This window comes from Dermochelys coriacea, chromosome 5 (assembly GCF_009764565.3).
Source record: "Dermochelys coriacea isolate rDerCor1 chromosome 5, rDerCor1.pri.v4, whole genome shotgun sequence".
Taxonomy (NCBI): domain Eukaryota; kingdom Metazoa; phylum Chordata; order Testudines; family Dermochelyidae; genus Dermochelys; species Dermochelys coriacea.
The window spans coordinates 30,293,528-30,316,838 of record NC_050072.1 but is presented as its reverse complement, the minus strand read 5'-3'; the positions used below and the strand labels follow the sequence as shown (position 1 = coordinate 30,316,838).

Genomic DNA, 23,311 nt, shown 5'->3' with positions numbered 1-23,311 from the left:
TCTCATTGCTTTTAATCATACGTTTAAATGTTTTAGAGAGACATTCTGCTATTAATCAATGTATCAGGATTGTTTAGAAGCTATAGTAATGGGGGCATTAGAAAAGAGTAGAATAATACATACTAGCAAGAACAAAAACATCCAGACAGTTGGTCTTAAGTACTTATAGAAGTATAATACCGTTGTTAAGGCAGATTGTGCCTTTGGAGATCTGGGTTCAAATTCCAGCTATGCCACAGACTCCTGGGTGACCTTGGACAAGTCATTTAATTACTCTCTGTGCCTCCATTCCCTATCTATACAAAGGGGTTAAAATCATTCCTTTCTCTTATTCTTTTAAGTAGTCTATTTAGAGTGTGAACGCTTTAGGGGCAGAATTGTCTCTTACTGCGTGTTTGTACAGTGCCTCACACAATGGGGCTCTGATCTCAGATGGGGCCCTCTTCAGGCTACTGTATTATAAATACAATGCATTTTAATAACTTACACAGAACCAAAAGGAGAGAGGTGGGGAAAAGGGTAGGAGCAGATGAAGATAATCCTCAGAAGCCTATGCCCTAAGATAGCCCCAGCTGCTTTGTGATGAAAAGTCTTTAAAATTTAGTTTTAAATGTGATGGGGCACTTGAAATAAGTCTGCTGGGGAGGGGATTGATCATATTACTGTATTTAGTGCTCCAATACTACAGCGGTGAGCACTATAGAAATACCATAAGTAGATAAAAGTGACAACAACTGCATCAGCCTGTTCACACACAACCTGGGTGCACTAGTCCATTTATCCTTACTATTGTTTTTTTCCTAATTCTTATCACCCTGGTGTAACCCCTCCTTCTCCCCGGAGCCTGGAGACGCATTCTTTTAAAGATGTATTCATTATAAGCAAACATACTATTGTTGTCTCGTATCTATGACATTCAATAGCAGCACTGAGGCAGCCCATCATCTGAAAATGGCTCAAAAGCGAATCCTGTCCATGGTTTTCATAACCTCTGGAGATCAGTCTGTTTCAAGGGCACAGGATTGTCATCTTCTTCATGGAGAGGACGTGTGAGGGGCAGAGCCTTCCAAAGCAATTCACCTTCCAGCCTACATACTATTGCTATGCACGCCCCATGGACTGTAACACACAATAGGCTTCTTATCACCTGAAACAGACACATTATTACAATAGCTCAGTGAGAAATCGCCAAGTATGGGGACCCACTATTTCATTAACAGGACAAATTCTGCTCTCAAAAGCACTTCCACTGAAATCAATAGGAACAGAATTGATACAAAAGAGATATATAGCTGCATTAGAACCGGACATCAGCAGAGACCAGTTTTACTTTAGGTAGACTACATTTTATGTCTGTTCAGTGGCCTCTTGATATCTGCATATCAACATGACAACGACTGGCATTGTATGAAAAACAGCTTAGAGCAGTTATCAAATTTATACGAAAAGCTGTAACACATATATACACAGACATTTGTGAACGTGTATCTTTTTCTCACTTCGAATGAGCTATTCCAGCATTTCTTGATCCTACCAACTCTACACATCAGGTTGTATTCACTGCTCCCTTACAAATCCCTGATTTCAGGCACTTAACTCAGTGATGATGATTAAAAGCCACTTAAACCTAGTATGAGAAAGCCCAAAGTAGCTAAAGCTGGAGGTCTCCCTTACAAAGTATTTTTTTCTACAGTCATTTCAGAAAAGTACAAAAAACACAGCTGATTTTTGGGGAGAGTCTGATTTCAGAAGGCATTTTGCTCTCCAGCAAAAATATATAAAAATATTTAAAAGACAAAATATGTAGCACAGCCACACATAACTGTGTTTGTTTTGTATTAGAGCAGAATCTCAGAATTGCAAACACCAGAGTTACAAACTCACTGGTCAACTACACACCTCATTTGGAACCAGAAGTACACAATCAGGAAGCAGCAGAGACAAAAAAGAAAAAGAAAAAAAAATCCCACGCAGATACAGTACAGTATTAAATGTAAACTATTCAAAAATAAAGGGAAAGGTTAAGAAAAAGATTTGACAGGGTAAGGAAACTGTTTCTGTCCTTGTTTCATTTAAATTAAGTTGGTTGAAAGCAGCATTTTCCTTCTGCATAATAAAATTTCAAAGCTGTATTAAGTCAATGATTAGTTGTGAACTTTTGAAAGAACAACCATAACGTTTTGTTCAGAGTTACGAAAAACCTCCACTCCTGAAGTGTTTGTAACTGAGGTTCTACTGTCTATTGTAATCTATCCTACTGTGTCAACACATGTCTATAGACTGCCAGTTCTCCAGGGCAGAGATCTCGTTATTTTTTGGCACAGTTTACCAATTATAAGTTATACTTATGGCACTATAAGAGCCATAAGTAATATGGAACCTTGGGCCAGATTTTCTGCTTCCATTTGCCAGACCAATCTAATCATCTGTTTAGCGCAGTGAATATCAGGAGAGTTTTGCACTTAACCAAGTACATATCCATGTGGATTTAGGTGCTTAAACTTTGAGTAACCAATATTTCAAAATGTTGGCTATTACAGGTGTGTACTATTTTTCTGAAGGCTGAAATTTCTGTAGCAATGCAAGGGCTGTAGGAGACCCTCAGTGTAGTATTTCTGCCTGACTTTGACAACTCACTTAATCTCTCTGTGTTTCAGTTATAGCACTGTCCTACCTAACAGGGGAGAGGTAAGGACACATACATTAAAGACACTGAGGTGCTCAGATACTAGAGTGATTAGGGCCCTATAAGTACCTAAAATAATGAAGACAGATACTGTAGCCACCATGATTCCATTGTGCAAAGTGGCTGAATATGGAGGAGTATTTGGTGGAAACAGGCTTCATGCTGGTTCATCACAGGCAGGCAGGAGTGTGGCATGTTGCCATAGGTCAGTGGTGCCATAACCCATCCACTTTTCACTGGGGTGGACCCTGCCTCTTTCCCCTGAGGCCCCACCCCCTGGCAAGGCCAACATGGAGCCTGGGCAGTTGTGGGAGCCATGCGGACCCTCCACTTGCCTGGAATGTGGGGAGGCTGAGAATAGCCCCCGGCCCATTTCCCCACCCCCTGGCCTATCTGCCTGGCCCAGGGCAGGTGGAGGTAAAGGGTCCGTGACTCCATGCCGACTCCCCACAGCTGCCTGTGTGGCTCTCCCCAACCCAGCTCCTGCTGCTGGAGGGGCCCTCGGAGCCACAGCCCGGCCATGATAAGAGCTGCACAGGAAGCTGTGGGAGCCGGGGCAGACCCTCCACCTGTCCACAGTGCGGGGGCCCCCGCTGAGAACAGCCTCAGCCTATATCCCGGCCCCCTGCCCAGGGTGGGTGGAGGGTCCACCCCAGCTCCTAACAGCTGCCCGTGCGACTCTTAAGCTGCCCGTGCGACCTGGAGTCAGGTCGAGGAGAGCTGCCTAGGTAGCTGTGAGGAGCGGGTCCATTTACCTGCCCTGGATGGGGTGGGCGACGACATGGGCGACGACATGGGCAGGGGGCTACTTTTTCTTCCCCCAGCCCTGCTCTGGCTTCCAACTTGGCCGGGGCCTCTGGGGGGAGAGGAGGGGTGGGAGCAGGGCCTAGAGGTGAGGCCCCCAGCCCTCCCACTTTTGGAAAGGCTCCGGGACCCCTGCCATAGTGGCTAAAAAAAAAAATCTCACATATGGGGTGAGTGCAGAGCAAAGCTCCTATTCCAAACCCAGAGCTGGAGTAATAGCTGCAGAAGAGCTACTCCCATTTCCTACTCTAAGCTTTGAGTCTGCCCCCAAACTGTTCCCTGCAATCAGGTTTTGTCAGCTGGAGGCAGAGGAATCTCACCCTAACAACATTATTGTGACAAGAACACACCTCACTGATTTCAATTGAATTAACCAGGGTTCCCAGCAGAGTTAACGGAGGTTTTTCATTTTCCCCAAATGGATTGCATGGTAGCAGCAACCATCCCAATGCAATAATACTACAAAAGCATAAAGTGTTCCTAGCATAACAGAGCAATTTTTTCTTTTTTAAATTAAGTACATGTGTCTGAGCATGAAAAGGAAGTAAATCTTGTGATGTAATCCAGACAGACACATATGAATAGTACCAGCCTCTACTAGACAACATGATCCCTATTTGCACCTAATTATAGTCAGCTATGCTCTAGTCTGCCTAACTGATAGAGATTTGATCTCTTATTATAATCCCTTGGTTGTTGTCTGTCACAATCTTTTGAGCATATTTATGTTTGAAAATATGCTAATCAAAATGCAGAATTTAAATATTGTCTGCTGCGTCACTCTCTGATCATAGCTATGATTGCATGAAAAATTAGCTTGAGAAATCTGATCTATGGGAGGAGAGAGTATTGTAGCATTCTAAACAAAAACACCTGGGTCTTGGCATTCCACGATACTTGGTGTAAAATGCGGAAACTGATGAAAAAGTGGTACTCCTAACTCAGCAATACAGGATTGGATATGCCTTTGCCTTCTGCAACTAAATTTCAGTTACAAAACGTAAAAATCTAGACAAAATGATTACAGACAATAACGGATTAAAGCCTATTACATTTCCAGAGAACAGCAAGTTATGTCTATTATGTTTACACATTTATTTCTCCAAGTATTTTGCCATCTTTGTAGAACTTCAAAATAATTTGGTCTTCAGCTACAATTAAAGAAAGTTTTGGCTCTCTGTATCAAAACGGAACAAAAAACCACCAAAATGTATTTTCCAGTCTGTAGAACTCCCAAGTATGTGCCAGAATGTAATTAGCTATAACAAGCATAAAATGACATACAGACTAAAAGCACTCAGGCCTTAATGCTTAATATGTGCGAATATAGAATGTATTTGCATCAAATCTTTTATGCACAATTAGAATTTTTAATTCAAAAAGAAGAGAATCATGGCAACCTACCACCGAGACAGAGTTCAGATAACTGAGAAGGAAAAGTTTCTCTCCAGTCATGCAAGTTGCCTGCACTGATTACCTTTATTTTATTGTATCCACTGCTGCTCTGAATGACAACAGAGATGGAGGGATGTGTGGCTGACAGGATATTCTCCAAAAAGAAAAGGGGTACTTGTGGCACCTTAGAGACGAACAAATTTATTTGAGCATAAGCTTTCATGAGCTACAGCTCACTTCATCGGATGCTGTGGCTCACGAAAGCTTGTGCTCAAATAAATTTGTTCATCTCTAAGGTGCCACAAGTACTCCTTTTCTTATTGTGAATACAGACCAACACGGCTGCTACTCTGAAACAGGATATTCTCCAAGACTCTGGAATTTTCTTGCTTCTTGATCTGTCAGAGCCCCAACTTGTTAGTTTTCTGGACACACTGAAGAGCTCATCTTTTCTTGACGGTACATTGGAAGATGGGATTCGGTGGTGAGCAATGTTCCCTATTTTTGACAGGCTGTGTGTGCAAAAAATTTCTTCTGTGCAAATTGTTATGCTTCTGTGCAAACTTTTGTACGCGCAGTGTTTTGCCATGTGCGTGGGGTTCAGGATCCGTGCGCGCGCCACACATGCACAGTTTAGAGGGAACAATGGTTGGGAGTGAAACTCAGAGGTAGAGATGGCAGGATGAGCTACATGGCAATGTCTACTGACATGATTGGGTCAAGTGTCTCTACATATTAACTGGGGATTTGGAACTGTAATTCTGATGAGGCAATTTCAATTTTGGATTTTTGGGGGAATACCTAGGGTTCTGCTTAGGTGCCAGAGATCTCAGAAAAACTAAATGAACTCTTCCAATGATCGACACTGGGTGTTGAGTAATTTCCTGTTTCTTGAATTAGCACTCACTTACTGTCAGATCTTGCAGATATAAGAGTTTTTCAGGTTCTATTTGTCAACAAAGAATATGGGGAAGTCATAATAGAAAAAATAATCTCTATTTCCAGTCACCAGACCATCAGTTGTGTGCACATTCTATGCATGTTTGTCCTAAATGCTGCCAAAGATACTTTAGTATTACTTAACAATAAAGCTGTGAAGAACCCGATGTAACTTCTCTGTGTACAAGACAGACCTGCTGGCAACTGGGTCTTACAATAATAAGCAAATTGGACTCCAGTAACGATGAGGCACTGTTTCTGCATTGTTGACTCTTTCATACCCCATAACAGCATCAGTCACTGAGGCAATTAAATATGAGTTAATGGCTTTCTCCCCTTACATATTTTCACTGCCTCCATAGTAACAGTCTGAATGGTGATAAGGGAATTTTACTGGTCTGGCTCGTTAGGTAATTATTCATAGCTCAAAAGGATCTTTAATTCACGTGAAACTTTCATTAGATCACACTAGCAGCAAAGAAAAGAGCCCCTGTACAGATGTAATTGGGAAACTGTTACATTTAGCATGCTACCTTTAAAATGAAAACAAAATTTGACGGTTGCAACTATTATTTGGCACTGTATTTATTCTGAGCGCACGTCTACACTACACGACTTAAGTCGACCTATGTAATTACTGTGGTGGCTGATGTCCAGACTACCCTCCTTCTGTCAGTGGTGCGCGTCCTCATCAGAAGCACTTACACTGACTGAAGAGGGGCAATGTGGGAGGCTGAAAACCTGGGCTCTCAGCTCTGCACAGCACCGTGCTGGGGGCCCAGCTGCCTCCCTGCTCCCTCCCAGGCTTCTTGGCTCCCTGAGAGGGGAGCAGCCAGCTCTAGCTCAGGGGTCATAGAATCATAGAATCATAGAATATCAGGGTTGGAAGGGACCCCAGAAGGTCATCTAGTCCAACCCCCTGCTCAAAGCAGGACCAAGTCCCAGTTAAATCATCCTAGCCAGGGCTTTGTCAAGCCTGACCTTAAAAACCTCTAAGGAAGGAGATTCTACCACCTCCCTAGGTAACGCATTCCAGTGTTTCACCACCCTCTTAGTGAAAAAGTTTTTCCTAATATCCAATCTAAACCTCCCCCATTGCAACTTGAGACCATTACTCCTCGTTCTGTCATCTGCTACCATTGAGAACAGTCTAGAGCCATCCTCTTTGAAACCCCCTTTCAGGTAGTTGAAAGCAGCTATCAAATCCCCCCTCATTCTTCTCTTCTGCAGACTAAACAATCCCAGCTCCCTCAGCCTCTCCTCATAAGTCATGTGCTCTAGACCCCTAATCATTTTTGTTGCCCTTCGCTGTACTCTTTCCAATTTATCCACATCCTTCTTGTAGTGTGGGGCCCAAAACTGGACACAGTACTCCAGATGAGGCCTCACCAGTGTCGAATAGAGGGGAACGATCACGTCCCTCGATCTGCTCGCTATGCCCCTACTTATACATCCCAAAATGCCATTGGCCTTCTTGGCAACAAGGGCACACTGCTGACTCATATCCAGCTTCTCGTCCACTGTCACCCCTAGGTCCTTTTCCGCAGAACTGCTGCCGAGCCATTCGGTCCCTAGTCTGTAGCGGTGCATTGGATTCTTCCATCCTAAGTGCAGGACCCTGCACTTATCCTTATTGAACCTCATTAGATTTCTTTTGGCCCAATCTTCCAATTTGTCTAGGTCCTTCTGTATCCTATCCCTCCCCTCCAGCGTATCTACCACTCCTCCCAGTTTAGTATCATCCGCAAATTTGCTGAGAGTGCAATCCACACCATCCTCCAGATCATTTATGAAGATATTGAACAAAACGGGCCCCAGGACCGACCCCTGGGGCACTCCACTTGACACCGGCTGCCAACTAGACATGGAGCCATTGATCACTACCCGTTGAGCCCGACAATCTAGCCAGCTTTCTACCCACCTTATAGTGCATTCATCCAGCCCATACTTCCTTAACTTGCTGACAAGAATGCTGTGGGAGACCGTGTCAAAAGCTTTGCTAAAGTCAAGAAACAATACATCCACTGCTTTCCCTTCATCCACAGAACCAGTAATCTCATCATAAAAGGCGATTAGATTAGTCAGGCATGACCTTCCCTTGGTGAATCCATGCTGACTGTTCCTGATCACTTTCCTCTCCTCTAAGTGCTTCAGGATTGATTCTTTGAGGACCTGCTCCATGATTTTTCCAGGGACTGAGGTGAGGCTGACTGGCCTGTAGTTCCCAGGATCCTCCTTCTTCCCTTTTTTAAAGATGGGCACTACATTAGCCTTTTTCCAGTCATCCGGGACTTCCCCCGTTCGCCACGAGTTTTCAAAGATAATGGCCAAGGGCTCTGCAATCACAGCCGCCAATTCCCTCAGCACTCTCGGATGCAATTCGTCCGGCCCCATGGACTTGTGCACGTCCAGCTTTTCTAAATAGTCCCTAACCACCTCTATCTCTACAGAGGGCTGGCCATCTCTTCCCCATTTTGTGATGCCCAGCACAGCAGTCTGGGAGCTGACCTTGTTAGTGAAAACAGAGGCAAAAAAAGCATTGAGTACATTAGCTTTTTCCACATCCTCTGTCACTAGCTTGCCTCCCTCATTCAGCAACCTTTCAGAAGTGGTGTGCCAAGTCTTCATTTATTCACTCTAATTTAAGGTTTTGCGTGCCAGTAATACATTTTAATGTTTTTAGAAGGTCTCTTTCTATAAGTCTATAATATATAACTAAACTATTGTTGTATGTAAAGTAAATAAGGTTTTTAAAATGTTTAAGACGCTTAACTTAAAATTAAATTAAAATGCAGAGCCCCCTGGACCAGTGGCCAGGACCTTGGCAGCGTGAGTGCCACTGAAAATAGGCTCGCATGCTGCCTTTGGCACTTGTGCCATAGGTTACCTACCCCTGCTCTTGCTGCATGGCTTTCTTGTCAATTTCACAGCTCCACCCTAATTACACTGACATAAGCCCCATGCCTCTCATGGAGGTGGAGTTATTAGGTCGGTGTAATTGGGCACTTACATTGGCATGGCAAGGCTGTAGTGTGTACACTGACGTAATTAGTTCAACGTAAGCTGCCTTATGTTGACTTAACTATGTAATGTAGACCAGGCAAAAAGAGAAAGCACACCAGACTCAACTCTGCAGTCAATCAACATGACTTTTGACCCATAATGCTTTGCCCTATAGTGAGACAAATATAAATTTGAAGACCCTGGACTGCATAACTTTTTCTTCTGCTCTAATCTGGAAGCCAGCACTGAGAACACAATGGGTGTGAGATGCTAGAGAAGCAGGCAGCACTTACTGTCCCAGGATAAACGGCTGGGTAGAGGCAGGGCCATACCCCAGTGCCCAGTTGCCATCTTACAAGCTGCACTGCAAGAAACACATGCTATACCTATTCTGCAGTCATAGCCAGGCTGCTGGTGACAGCTACTTAGAAGATACCGAGCTCCTAGCCACCACAGGCATAATGCTTCCAGAGATTGCCACCTAGGAAAAATAAAACATTCCCTCCCCTTCCTCACCACCCATAACATTAATATGGCTGTAAAAGCCAGCGTCAAGCCCCGACTTTATGAGAAATAAGAGTGTACTATAATCTAGCAGCTACTATGCTAAGAAGCCCTGAGAATGCTCTGTTCTTTAATAACTCTTCATACACATTACAGTGCACTCAATAAAGCCTTGATAATGCCATAATGCAATCTCACTGAAATTAACTTTGAGCAATTGTAGAAAATTAAACTCCACAGAAAATTCAACTCCCCAAAGGTGGTGGCTGTCCTCTTATATTCTCCATTTTTGGCTACCTTCTACCAACTCCAGATGGTTCACACCCCTTTAAGGTGCTTTGTGACAGCCTTGGATCTTTACTTCCCAGTTTCTACATGCTTAACTATATTGATGATCTAAGACTAAACAACACTGTTCAAAGCCTCCAGATTCCCAGATAATTGTTTCTAACAGTCCCCATGGCACATCCCCATTGCCCTTCCTCTTGGCTGACTGTTAAATCCATCACTATGAAATGGCTGTCTTCTACAGACTAGCACAGCCAATAATGAGAGGAAAAAAAGAAAAAATGTTTTACATAACATTCAGCTTGTGACAAACAATAAAAATGCCTAACCCTGGCATCATAGATCTCAAAAGGCTTTACAAAGGAGGTTGGTATCATTATTCCAGTTTTATAGATGGGGAAAATGGAGGCACAGGCAGGTGAATTGACTTGCTCAAGGTCATCCAAAAGGCCACCGGCAGAACTGGGAATAGAACCCAGGTCTCCTGAATCTCTGTCCAGATAATGGTCAGAGCCAGAAAATCCAAAGCCACCAACTGAAAGTACATCCTTTTTTCCAATGATGTGAGCACACAACAGCATAGGAACAGGCCCACGCAAAAAGCAAAAGGCCAATTTCTCAATCTCAAGGACAGCAAGGACTGAGAGGGTTCTGAAGGCATTATCCTGTGGCTACTGGGAAGAAAGGAAGGAAGGAAGGAGGAAGGAGTGTACAGCTAGCTACTCTTTTGGTTGATCAGGACCAGCATAGATGGACTCTGCAATGAGCCCCATGTAATCCTCAGTTAAAGAACACTACCATAAATTAAAGGTGGTGGGAGAAAGGAAAATGCAATTTACCACAAAGCGAAACCTGGAAGGGAGCTGGGTCAAAGGTCCGTGCACAAAATCAGACCTGTCTGCGAGCAAACATTTACACTGTGGGAGATGTGAAGAAGTCAGCGTTGCTCATCTGGGAAACTCATACCCTTCTACCTTAATTCCTGTTCTGCGCAGCCCCAAAAATGGACACGTCCTGTGTAGCTGGAAACCCCATTCGAGACCTTGGCAGCTGCAACACAACACCATCCAAGATTGCCTGGGCAGAGCCATCCTGCCACCCGTGGGGGAAGGTTGCCATAAATGCTGCCATCTCCAGAACCAACAGCCAACTGTGACTGGACACTGTCATCTCCAACGAGGACCGGAAGAAGATCATCATGGTGGACGTCACAGTGACCTTCCAGAACAGGGTCTCAGTCTTTCACAATGCCTGAGCTCGAAAGGTAGAGAAATATGTCCCTCTGTCTGAAACTTTGAGAGCTAAACCTTACTAGGTTCAGACACACACACTGATCGTCGGAGCCTTGGGTGTATGGGACCCTAATAATGAAAGAATGCCGAGAGAATGCGGAATCTGTCAATGCTACACTCGGCTGATGCGGCAACTCATGGTGTCAGACGTCATCATGCGGTTGAGGGACATCTACATAGAACACATCACTGGACATCGGCAATACCAGGAGGGATGAGCTTGAGTGCCGATGAGAAGCACAGTCAGCAAAGTAACAAATACTTTCCTCATGGATTGTATTTTCTAAATCAGGGGTGGGCAAACTTTTTGGCCTGAGGGCCACATCTGGGTATGGAAATTGTATGGCAGGCCATGAATGCTCACAAAATTGGGGATTGGGGTGCGGGAAAGGGTGAGGGCTCTGGGGTGTGGCCAGAAATGAGGAATTCAGGGTGTGGGAGGGGGCTCCAGACTGGGGCAGGGGGTTTGGGTGCAAGCTCTGTGGTGGGGTTGGGGATGAAGGGTTGAGGGTGCAGGAGGGTGATATGGGCTGCTCAGAGGGCAGGAGGGTTGGGTGTAGGAGGGGGCCAGGGGTGCAGGCTCCGGACGGCAGCTTACCTCAAGCAGCTCCCAGAAGCAACTGCACGTCTCCCTCTGGCTCCTATGCAGAAGCGCAGCCATACAGCTCTGTGCGCTGCCCAGTCCACAGGTGCCTCCCCTGCAGCATGTGGAGCTCCCTGGCTGCCTCTACGCATTGGAGATGGAGGGGGGACATGATGCTGCTTCCGGGAGCCATGAGGAGCAAAGGCACGCACTGAGTGGGGCCAGCCCCAGACCCTGCTCCCCGGCGGGAGCTTGAAGGCTGGATGTGGGCCCCAAGCCATAGTTTGCCCACCCCTGTTCTAAATGGACAGCCTACCCACTTCTCAATTACTACGGACAATCCCCATTCATTGATATATTTTGCTTTCCACAACAAAATCTCTGTACAACATTTCATGAGTGATGTACCCGAGTATTCAGATTCTAATATCTAACCCTACTGTTAAATCTATCCACCTAAATTTGGGTTATTGCTGATTATGTACTCTATGGCACCTTAGAGACTAACAAATTTATTTGAGCATAAGCTTTCGTGAGCTACAGCTCACTTCATCGGATGCATTCGGTGGAAAATACAGTGGGGAGATTTATATACACACACATACAGAACATGAAACAATGGGTTTTATCATGAAGTGAGCTGTAGCTCATGAAAGCTTATGCTCTAATAAATTTGTTAGTCTCTAAGGTGCCACAAGTACTCCTTTTCTTTTTGCGAATACAGACTAACATGGCTGCTACTCTGAAAACTGTAAGGAGAGTGATCACTTAAGATGAGCCATCACCAGCAGGACGCGGGGGGGGGGGGGGAGGAGGAAAACCTTTCATAGTGACAAGCAAGGTGGGCCATTTCCAGCAGTTAACAAGAATGTCTGAGGAACAGTGGGGGGGGTGGAGGGGGGGGAGAAATAACATGGGGAAATAGTTTTACTTTATGTAATGACTTATCCACTCCCACTTGTAGCGCAAGTACATTGATGACATCTTCATCATCTGGACCCATGGAAAAGAAGCCCTTGAGGAATTCCACCATGATTTCAACAATTTCCATCCCACTATCAACCTCAGCCTGGACCAGTCCACACAAGAGATCCACTTCCTGTACACTACTGTGCTAATAAGCAATGGTCACATAAACACCACCCTATATCGGAAACTTACTGACCACTATTCCTACCTACATGCCTCTAGCTTTCATCCAGATCACACCACACTATCCATTGTCTACAGCCAAGCTCTACGATATAACCGCATTTGCTCCAACCCCTCAGACAGAGACAAACACCTACAAGATCTCTATCATGCATTCCTACAACTACAATACCCACCTGCTGAAGTGAAGAAACAGATTGACAGAGCCAGAAGAGTACCCAGAAGTTACCTACTACAGGACAGACCCAACAAAGAAAATAACAGAACGCCACTAGCCATCACCTTCAGCCCCCAACTAAAACCTCTCCAATGCATCATCAAGGATCTACAACCTATCCTGAAGGATGACCCATCACTGTCACAGATCTTGGGAGACAGGCCAGTCCTTGCTTACAGACAGCCCCCCAACCTGAAGCAAATACCGCAACCACACAACAGAACCACTAACCCAGGAACCTATCCTTGCAACAAAGCCCGTTGACAACTCTGTCCACATATCTATTCAGGGGACACCATCATAGGGCCTAATCACATCAGCCACACTATCAGAGGCTCGTTCACCTGCGCATCTACCAATGTGATATATGCCATCATGTGCCAGCAATGCCCTTCTGCCATGTACATTGGTCAAACTGGACAGTCTCTATGCAAAAGAATAAATGGACACAAATCAGACATCAAGAATTATAACATTCAAAAACCAGTCGGAGAACACTTCAATCTCTCCAGTCACTCGAGTACAGACCTGAAAGTGGCTATCCTTCAACAAAAAACTTCAAAAACAGACTCCAGCGAGAGACTGCTGAATTGGAATTAATTTGCAAACTGGATACAATTAATTTAGGCTTGAATAGAGACTGGGAGTGGATGAGTCATTACACAAAGTAAAACTATCTCCCCGTGTTATTTCTCCCCCCCACCCCACCCCCCACTGTTCCTCAGATGTTCTTGTTAACTGCTGGAAATGGCCCACCTTGCTTGTCACCATGAAAGGTTTTCCTCCTCCCCCCCCCCCCGCGTCCTGCTGGTGATGGCTCATCTTAAGTGATCACTCTCCTTACAGTTTTCAGAGTAGCAGCCGTGTTAGTCTGTATTCGCAAAAAGAAAATGAGTACTTGTGGCACCTTAGAGACTAACAAATTTATTAGAGCATAAGCTTTCGTGAGCTACAGCTCACTTCATGATAAAACCCATTGTTTCATGTTCTGTATGTGTGTGTATATAAATCTCCCCACTGTATTTTCCACCGAATGCATCCGATGAAGTGAGCTGTAGCTCACGAAAGCTTATGCTCAAATAAATTTGTTAGTCTCTAAGGTGCCACAAGTACTCCTTTTCTTTTTATGTACTCTATGTATCAAATGACTTTTAAAAACAAACTTTGTATTTGTGGATAATCTAAGCACTATGCCCAGATGTACAGACACTCTTTTCTCAACCTGTGTATCATATATGTATATTTTTTATACATTAGCTTTAACAAAATGTTTATATCTGGCACATAAATACCTTGCAACGCCGGCTACAGACGTGCCATGCAAATGCCTGTTCTCAATTACTGGTGACATTGTAAAGAAGAAGAGGGCAGGATTATCTCCCATAAATGTAAACAAACTTGTTTGTTTTAGCAATTGCCTGAACCAGAAGTAGAACTGAGTAGGCTCTAAAGTTTTACATTATTTTATTTTTGAGTGTGGTTATGTAACAAAAAGATCTGTATTTGTAAGTTACACTTTCACAGTAATGAGACTACATTACAGTACTTGTAGAAGATGAATTGAAAAATACTATTTCTTTTGTTTATCATTTTTACAGTGCAAATATTTGTAATAAAAATAATAGAGTGATTACTGTACACTTTGTATTCTGTTGTAAGAGAAATCAATATATTTGAAAATATACAGAAACATTCAAAATATTTAATAAATTTCTATTGGTATTCTATTTAACAGTGCTATTGATCATGATTAATTTTTTTTTTTAGTTAATCGTGTGAGTTAACTGTGATGAATTGACAGCCCTACTTTGAACACAAATTCAAACAGATTCTGGCCAAATTGCTGATAGTTTTTAACATAACTGCTCAAAGATTCATAGTCAGAAGATAACAGCAGCCCTTCCCTGTAGAACAGACATAAATTGCCCTCTTCTTAGATAGATAGATAGATACTAAGGTCAGAAGGGACCACTCTGATCATCTACTCCGACCTCCTGCACAGCGCAGGCCACAGAATGTCACCCACCCACTCTTATGAAAAACCTCACCCATGTCTGAGCTATTGAAGTCCTCAAATCATGGTTCAAAACTTCGAGGGAGCAGAGAAGCCTCCCTCCAGTCAACCATGCCCCATGCTACAAAGGAAGGCAAAAAAACCTCCAGGGCCTCTCCAATCTGCCCTGGAGGAAAACTCCCTCCCGACCCCAAACATGGCAATCGGCCAAACCCTGAGCACATGGGCAAGATTCACCAGCCAGATACCCAGGAAAGAGTTTTCTATAGTAAATCAGATCCCATCCATCTAATATCCCATCTCAGGGGATTTGGCCTATTTACCCTGAATATTTAAAGATCAATGACCAAAATCCCATTATCCCATCATACCATCTCCTCCATAAACTTATCGAGTAGAATCTTAAAGCCAGATAGATCTTTTGCCCCCACTGCTTCCCTTGGAAGGCTATTCCAAAACTTCACTCCTCTGATGATTAAAAACCTTCGTCTGATTTCAAGTCTAAACTTCCTGGTGGCCAGTTTATACCCATTTGTTCTTGTGTCCACATTGGTGCTGAGCTGAAATAATTCCTCTCCCTCTCCTATATTTATCCCTCTGATATATTTATAGAGAGCAATCATATCTCCCCTCAACCTTCTTTTAGTTAGGCTAAACAAGCCCAGCTCCTTAAGTCTCCTTTCATAAGACAAGTTTTCCATTCCTCGGATCATCCTAGTAGCCCTTCTCTGTACCTGCTCCAGTTTGAATTCATCCTTTTTAAACATGGGAGACCAGAACTGCACACAGTATTCTAGGTGAGGTCTCACCAGTGCCTTGTATAACAGTACTAAAACCTCCTTATCCCTACTGGAAATGCCTCTCCTGATGCATCCCAAAACCGCATTAGCTTTTTTCACAGCCATATCACATTGGCAGCTCATAGTCATCCTATGATCAACCAATACTCCAAGGTCCTTCTCCTCTTCCGTTACTTCTAATTGATGCGTCCCCAACTTATAACTAAAATTCTTGTTATTAATCCCTAAATGTATAACCTTACACTTCTCACTATTAAATTTCATCCTATTACTATTACTCCAGTTTACAAGGTCATCCAGATCCTCCTGTATAATATCCCGATCCTTCTCCGAATTGGCAATACCTCCCAGCTTTGTATCATCTGCAAACTTTATTAGCACACTCCCACTTTTTGTGCCAAGGTCAGTAACAAAAAGATTAAATAAGATTGGTCCCAAAACCGATCCCTGAGGAACTCCACCGGTAACCTCCCTCCAACCTGACAGTTCGCCTTTCAGTAGGACCCGTTGCATTCTCCCCTTTAACCAATTCCTTATCCACCTTCTGATGTTCATATTGATCCCCATCTTCTCCAATTTAACTAATAATTCCCCATGTGGCACGGTATCAAATGCCTGACTGAAATCTAGGTAAATTAGATCCACTGCATTTCCTTTATCTAAAAAAATCTGTTACTTTTTCAAAAAAGGAGATTAGGTTGGTTTGGCACGATCTCCCTTTTGTAAAACCATGTTGTATTTTGTCCCATTTACCACTGACTTCAATGTCCTTAACTAATTTCTCCTTCAAAATTTTTTCCAGGACCTTGCATACTACAGATGTCAAACTAACTGGCCTGTAGTTACCCGGATCACTTTTTTTTCCTTTCTTAAAAATAGGAACTATATTAGCAATTCTCCAATCATTCGGTACTATTCCTGAGTTTACAGATTCATTAAAAATTATTGCTAATGGGCTTGCAATTTCAGGTGCCAATTCCTTTAATATTCTTGGATGAAGATTATCTGGGCCCCCCGATTTAGTCCCATTAAGCTGTTTCAGTTTCGCTTCTACCTCTGATATGGTAATATCTACCTCTATATCCTCCTTCCCATTTGTCATGCTACCATTATCCCCAAGATCCTCTTTAGCCTTATTAAAGACTGAGGCAAAGTATTTGTTTAGATATTGGGCCATGCCTAGATTATCTTTAACCTCCACTCCATCCTCAGTGTTAAGCGGCCCCACTTCTTCCTCCTTAGTTTTCTTCTTATTTATATGGCTATAGAACCTTTTACTATTGGTTTTAATTCCCTTTGCAAGGTCCAACTCTACTTGACTTTTAACCTGTCTCACTTTATCCCTACATCTTCTGACCTCAATTAGGTAGCTTTCCTTGCTGATCCCTCCCATCTTCCACTCCCTGTATGCTTTCTGCTTCTTCATAATCACCTCTCTAAGATGCTTGCTCATCCAGCTTGGTCTACAACTCCTTCCTATGAATTTTTTCCCCTTTCTTGGGATACAGGCTTCCGATAGCTTCTGCAGTTTTGATTTAAAGTAATCCCAGGCCTCCTCTACCTTTAGATCCATAAGTTCTTCAGTCCAATCCACTTCCCTAACTAATTTCCTTAATTTTTGAAAGTCAGCCCTTTTGAAATCAAAAACCCTAGTTGCAGATTTATTTTTGTTAATCCTTCCATTTAGTTTGAACTGAATTAGCTCATGATCACTTGAGCCAAGATTGTCCCCTACAACCATTTCTTCTATGAGGTCCTCGCTACTCACCAAAATTAAATCTAAAATGGCATCCCCTCTAGTCGGTTCAGCAACTACTTGATGAAGGAATCTATCAGCTATCGCATCTAGGAAAATCTGAGCCCTATTATTATTACTAGCACTGGTCCTCCAGTCTATATCTGGGAAGTTAAAGTCTCCCATGATCATGCAGTTTCCATTAGTATTTACTTGATTAAAGACATTAAAAAGGGCTCTATCCATATCCAAATTAGATCCCGGAGGTCTATAGCACACCCCAAGCACTATCGTAGGAGAGGCTTTACTAGTTTTCTTCTCCAATGTAATTTTTGCCCAGACGGACTCTGTCTTATCCATTGCATCGCTTCTTATTTCTTTACATTCTAACTCATCATTGATATACAATGCTACTCCACCCCCTTTACCTTTGTTTCTGTCTTTCCTAAACAGCACATACCCTTCAATACCTGTAGTCCAGTCATGACTACTATTCCACCATGTTTCTGTTATCCCTATAATATCTGGTTTCACTTCCTGCACCAGTAGCTCTAGTTCCTCCATTTTGTTACCTAGACTCCTCGCATTGGTGTACAAACATCTTAATTTTTGCTGTTTGGCCTCGCTCACATTTTGTACCCTATTAGGCACAGTCATTCTACAGCCAGTATAACCTATTAGACTAGTATCCACACCGCCCTCGCTCCTTATATACATTCTCCTACCCACGGCTGTATCCATTCTTACTTCATCTGCTTCCCTCTCAATGCTAAAATCTGGCATGGAGATTTTCTGGACATCTCCCATCCATCTCCCCCCAATACCTAGTTTAAAGCTCTCTTTATCAGTTCTGTCAGCCTCCATCCTAGAAGTCTATTTCCTTCCGTACTCAGATGAAGTCCATCCCGAGAGAACTGACCTCTGTCCGTGAATGCCTCCCAGTGGCCATACATCCCAAAGCCCTCCTTATAGCACGACTGCCTAAGCCATCTGTTGACAGTCATAATCTTGTCAGACCTTTGTTGCCCTTCTCTAGGAACAGGAAGGATCCTGCTAAATATCACCTGAGCCTCAATTTCCTTAAGCGTCTTCCCCAGCCTAGCATAGTCTCCCTTAATACTTTCCAGCGAGAATCTAGCCGTATCATTTGTTCCCACATGAAGGATAATTAGGGGATTCTTTCCTGCTCCCTTTAGGATCCTTTTCAACCTCAGGTCTACATCCCGTATCTTAGCACCCGGAAGACAGCACACCCTTCTATTCTCAGGATCAGCTCTAGTTACAGGCCTGTCTATTCTTCTCAATAAAGAGTCCCCGATCACATAGACCTGCCTTTTCCTGGTGACCGTGCTATTCTCCAGTGTCTCCCTTGTTCCCTCTGGCTGCAAGTTCTTTCCATTCCTATTTTCCCTTACCATCTTCTTCAACCCATCCTGTATCCTCCTGGGGCTCATATTTGGTGTAGTCTCCCTTGACTCTTCCCCTTTTTCTATAGGGCTAGCCTCTCTTCTTCCTTACCCTTCCACCTTCAGCGACTACCTGCTTAGCCCCTTCTTCATTTTCCAACTCTGCAAACCTGTTCCTAAGCTCTATTTCTCCTTCACTAGCCCGTCTTTTCCTCTGACTGGTTCTTTGAGTCAGATGTTTCCACTGACTACTTTCCTCATCCAGTCTCTCCTCAAAATTCCCCAGCCCTGGTTCCATCTGTGAGTCTGAGCTTTTCCCTTCAGATACCTCATATCTTTGCTCCATCATCTGCTCAAACCCCTTCCTAAACTCAACCAGACTTTCCACCTGCATCTCCAAACCTCAGATCTTTTCCTCCATCAGCTCTATCAGACGGCATTTCATGCAGACAAAACTCTTACCGGTTCCCCCCTCCAGGATCATGTACATACCACAGCTTCCACATCCAGTCATCCTCAATGCGTCTTTCACTGCAGGAGTCACTCCCACAGCTGCTTCTGTATCTGTCATCTCCTTCCCACCTAAATCCTGTTAATCTGGGAAACACAAGCCACACCAAAAAGACCACAACCCCCCAGCAAAAGCAAACCCCAAACAAGCACCACAATACAAACTCCCACTCAAACTCCCCTGTTTAGAGCTCTGTTTGCTAGCTCCTGTGCCGCTGCAGCTGTCTGTGCTGCTGCCTGACTGGCTGGCTGGCTACCTTTATAGGGCCCCTAGTCAGAAGCCCCACCCCCTAATCAGGCTCAGCTGCTCTCCCAGCACAAAACCCCTACACACACACACAAATACAAGTACTAAAAATACAAAACCAAGTACAACTACCTTCTCCTCCAACAGAACTCCCACTCAAACTCCCCTGTTTAGAGCTCTGTTTGCTAGCTCCTGTGCCGCTGCAGCTTCTTCTTCATGGCCAGTACTGATGTTCATGGAGCACAAGTCATGGAAGTGGAGGGGATTAGGAGGACACTCTGCTCCCTTCCATTCTACTTCTTCATCCCTTCCCATGGTCAGCCCATGTCAACTTCCCATAAATAAATAAATCAGCTATGACTAAGTAGATGAATTTTCAGCCCCAGAGATTGAGAAGCAAAAGTTTATATGAGTTGGAGGAGGGAAAACAGAACAGAATCAGACTGATAGATAACAATGAAGTCCCTACCATGTCACTATGATATTGCACATTCAGTGAGGGAGCAACCACATAATTTTCATGCTAGCTTCCAAAGTGTCCAATTAACTAGATCAGAAACAAGATTCTTCTCTGTTGCATAGCTGTGCTCTCCCACTTCTCAAACTTTCACCTACACACCCCACACCTCAGGATTACAGTTATTGCATTGCAGTCTCTGTCAAAGAAGGCTCCTTGGCAAATTTCCATTTTTCAAATAGGAACATATTTCATTTGTTTTAATAAGTTCAGAGATGTAAATAACTAGTAAGAATCCTTCTTCCATATCAGTCTTAAGAGAAAGAAAACAGTAAGTCAATAGAAATGACTGACACTAAACAAACTTTACACACTTCATATGAAGAGATATGAATAAAAGCTGTATCACAACTAAATATGTGATGCAGAAATACCTATTTTCAGTTCTCAGTGCCCAGTTAGGGGTTGCTGAACTGTGACTATTACACAGCAGTGCAATCAATGTGTGATCTGGAAATCACAGCACTAGAAACTTCTAATAAAATAGAAATTCCACCTCACCAAGAACATTTCAGGAACTACAACAGGTCCATGTGAATCTGATCCTTGTTATGTGAAAACCTTTGCAAAATTACATGTCTGAGGTGCAATTCAGGATCCTGTTATTCCAGCGGTTACATTGTTTGTCCACCTGTATTATACATGCTATGCAGTTGATGCTGGAAAGTGAGAGAATCCCTGTCCTGAGGAATTTAAAAGTACCTGATCCTAAGCCATATGAAGTCCATTGACTGCAATAGGTTTTGGAGGGAGACAGAAGACAGACAATGTGCTGGACGGGAGACCCTGTTTGCCTCATCTCGCCCTCCCCCCAAAAAAAACTTAATCAAGAAGCCAGAGAAAAAAAGCCATGGTTTTGATGTTCACACTATTGCTACCTTGTCGTATTTAAAGAACTAAGATTCAAATCTCCTTCACCAACCTGCAAAGTAAAAGGTCACAGAATCAAGAAAGGCGACTCTTCTCTAAACCCGTCCTGCAAGGTCTGGGGCACCCACCTGTCCCAATGGAGTTGAGGGTGCTTGAAAACTTTTAGGATGAACCATATAGCCCTGATCCAAATCTCAATGAAGTGAATGGAAACTTTGGATCAGGTCCTATATGAATAATCAAATTTATGACAATCTGATCACTATCAATATTGCTGATGCATTACCATACCTAAATCATGCGGGAGATGGGATTTAATATCCCACATGGAACATGCTATCTAAATGCTAACTATTACCATGTTGCAGCTAATGCATGGACTTCTGTTTTTGAGGCTTCCAGTCTCACTATGCATACAATGCATTCCCACCCCTCCCCAATGGCTTCCTCCACAGAATTACTGGGCACATGCCAATCTGCACTTCACACTTTTAATGTTGTTTCTCCCTCTAGTCTAGACGTTACTGAATTGATCCTAGTTCATGAGAGACCATAACTCAGTGTCGTACCCAGAGCGTGGCAGTCCCGGAGGCAGCTCCAGCCCTCTCCGCCTCTCCCCCAGTCTGCCTCAGGTTTGGCCCTCTGGCCAAGTCATAGGTCAGAAACCAGAGTCAGGTGTGTGGGGCAGCTGCACCTCTGGCTGGTGGTACCATGGAGTAGGCAGCCATGGCTTTCCCCCGTCCGCTGCTGGTGCCCAGGCTTGCGGCAGCTCCTCAGCTTGCAGCCCCCTTTGACTGCTCATGCAGCCGGCAAGAGCAGCCTGGGCAGGGTGAGCCAGCTCTGGAGCAGCCGAGCCCTCGGGGAGCAGCCAGCGCAGAGAGCGCCCTGCTGGCACACAGCCCCTAGCTACCCCCTCCCTGCACCCTGAGCTACTCCTCGGTCCGTGCACAGCCCCTAGCTACCCCCTCCCTGCACCCTGAACTATCCCTCTACCCGTGTACAATCCCTAGTTACCCCCTCCCTGCATCCTGAGCTGCCCCCATGCCTGCACACAGCCCCTAGTTACCCCCTCCCTGCACCCTGAGCTACCCCCGTGCCTGCACACAGGCCCTAGCTACCCCCTCCCTGCACCCTGAGTGGTTTTCAAAACACTCAGCAGCAGGAGGCCTAGGCCCCAGCCACCGCTCTAGCTTCCGCCCCCTCCGACCGCAAGGCTCCGCCCATTCCCTGGGCTGCAGCAGACACCGAGTGACAGAGCCAGCGCCGGGGCCGCAGAGCCCCGCAGCCCGTTATTGAAATCATGAATCCTGTTTATAGTCTTGAATCTTCTGGGGTTCCCTGTGCAAATGCCAAAGGAATTGGTTATCCAGCCGGTTTCCCAATGGGCTATGCAGCAGCTGCCCCTGCCTATTCCCCCCCAATGTGTACCCAGAAGCAAATCCTACCTTCCTAACAGGTTATACACCAGGAACACCATATAAAGTATCCTGTTTACCCACCAGTGGTGTAGTGCCACCTTATTCTTCATCACCCAATCCCTACCAGACTGCTGTGTATCCGGTTCGAAGTGCCTATCCACAGCAGAATCCAAATGCACAGAAAGACACTTACTATACGCAGGGTTTATATGCAGCGCCACCCCACATAATCCATCACCCCACAGTTGTGCAGCCTAATGGCATGCCAGCAACTATGTATCCTGCTCCAGTTCTACCACTAAGAGGAAACGGTGTGACTATGGGAATGTTGGCTGGTACCACTATGGCAATGTCAGCAGGTACTTTGTTGATAACTCATTCCCCAACTCCTGTAGCCCCTCATCCAGTTACTATGCCCATATATTGGGCTCCAGGACCACCAACCTATAGCTATGTGCCCCCACAGTGGTGATTATTCTGGTAGTGTAAGTTACCAGTGCCTACAGTTGAAACAGTGGCCTGGATATAAATGGTCACATGACTGCAGTTTCTTTCATGGAGATTTCACAGGAGTTAAGATACTCGGGGAAATTTTACAATATGCCAATTCAGCGAATAGGGATATAAGTAGACTATTTTGCCTAAATGTCAGTTCATTTTGATTAAGTTGTGCAGGAGGAAGGATGTTTTATAAACACAATGTCTTATTTATTTTTTTTAAACTTTTTGAACTAAGTCCCCTCCCCCCAAAGACCTTTGAGTTATATTTTTTGGTTGCATCCTCCCTGGCTGGCTTGCTGAGGTGAGTCAGGGAGTGGAGGTGTCACTCCTTCCCTGGACCCCGCTGTGTGGAGCTGGTTCAAGCCCTGCCAGCCCTTGTACCCCCAAAGTAGAAGTAAAGCTACACCTATGCCCAAGGACCCTCCCTCGC

The 23,311-nt window shown here is 44.3% G+C and overlaps 2 protein-coding genes across 3 annotated transcripts in view; one reads left to right on the top strand and one right to left on the bottom strand.

Annotated features, from left to right (window-relative positions):
• Nucleotides 1-23,311, bottom strand: part of GHR (growth hormone receptor) — a 238,347-nt gene that overhangs the window by 201,780 nt on the left and 13,256 nt on the right. The window lies entirely within an intron of this gene.
• LOC119856135 (myelin-associated neurite-outgrowth inhibitor-like) lies at nt 22,118-23,084 on the top strand. The gene is given in 3 exon segments (XM_038403292.2): nt 22,118-22,376; nt 22,379-22,912; nt 23,029-23,084. Coding segments are annotated over 2 exon segments (588 nt in total). The 5' UTR covers nt 22,118-22,262; the 3' UTR covers nt 22,853-22,912; nt 23,029-23,084.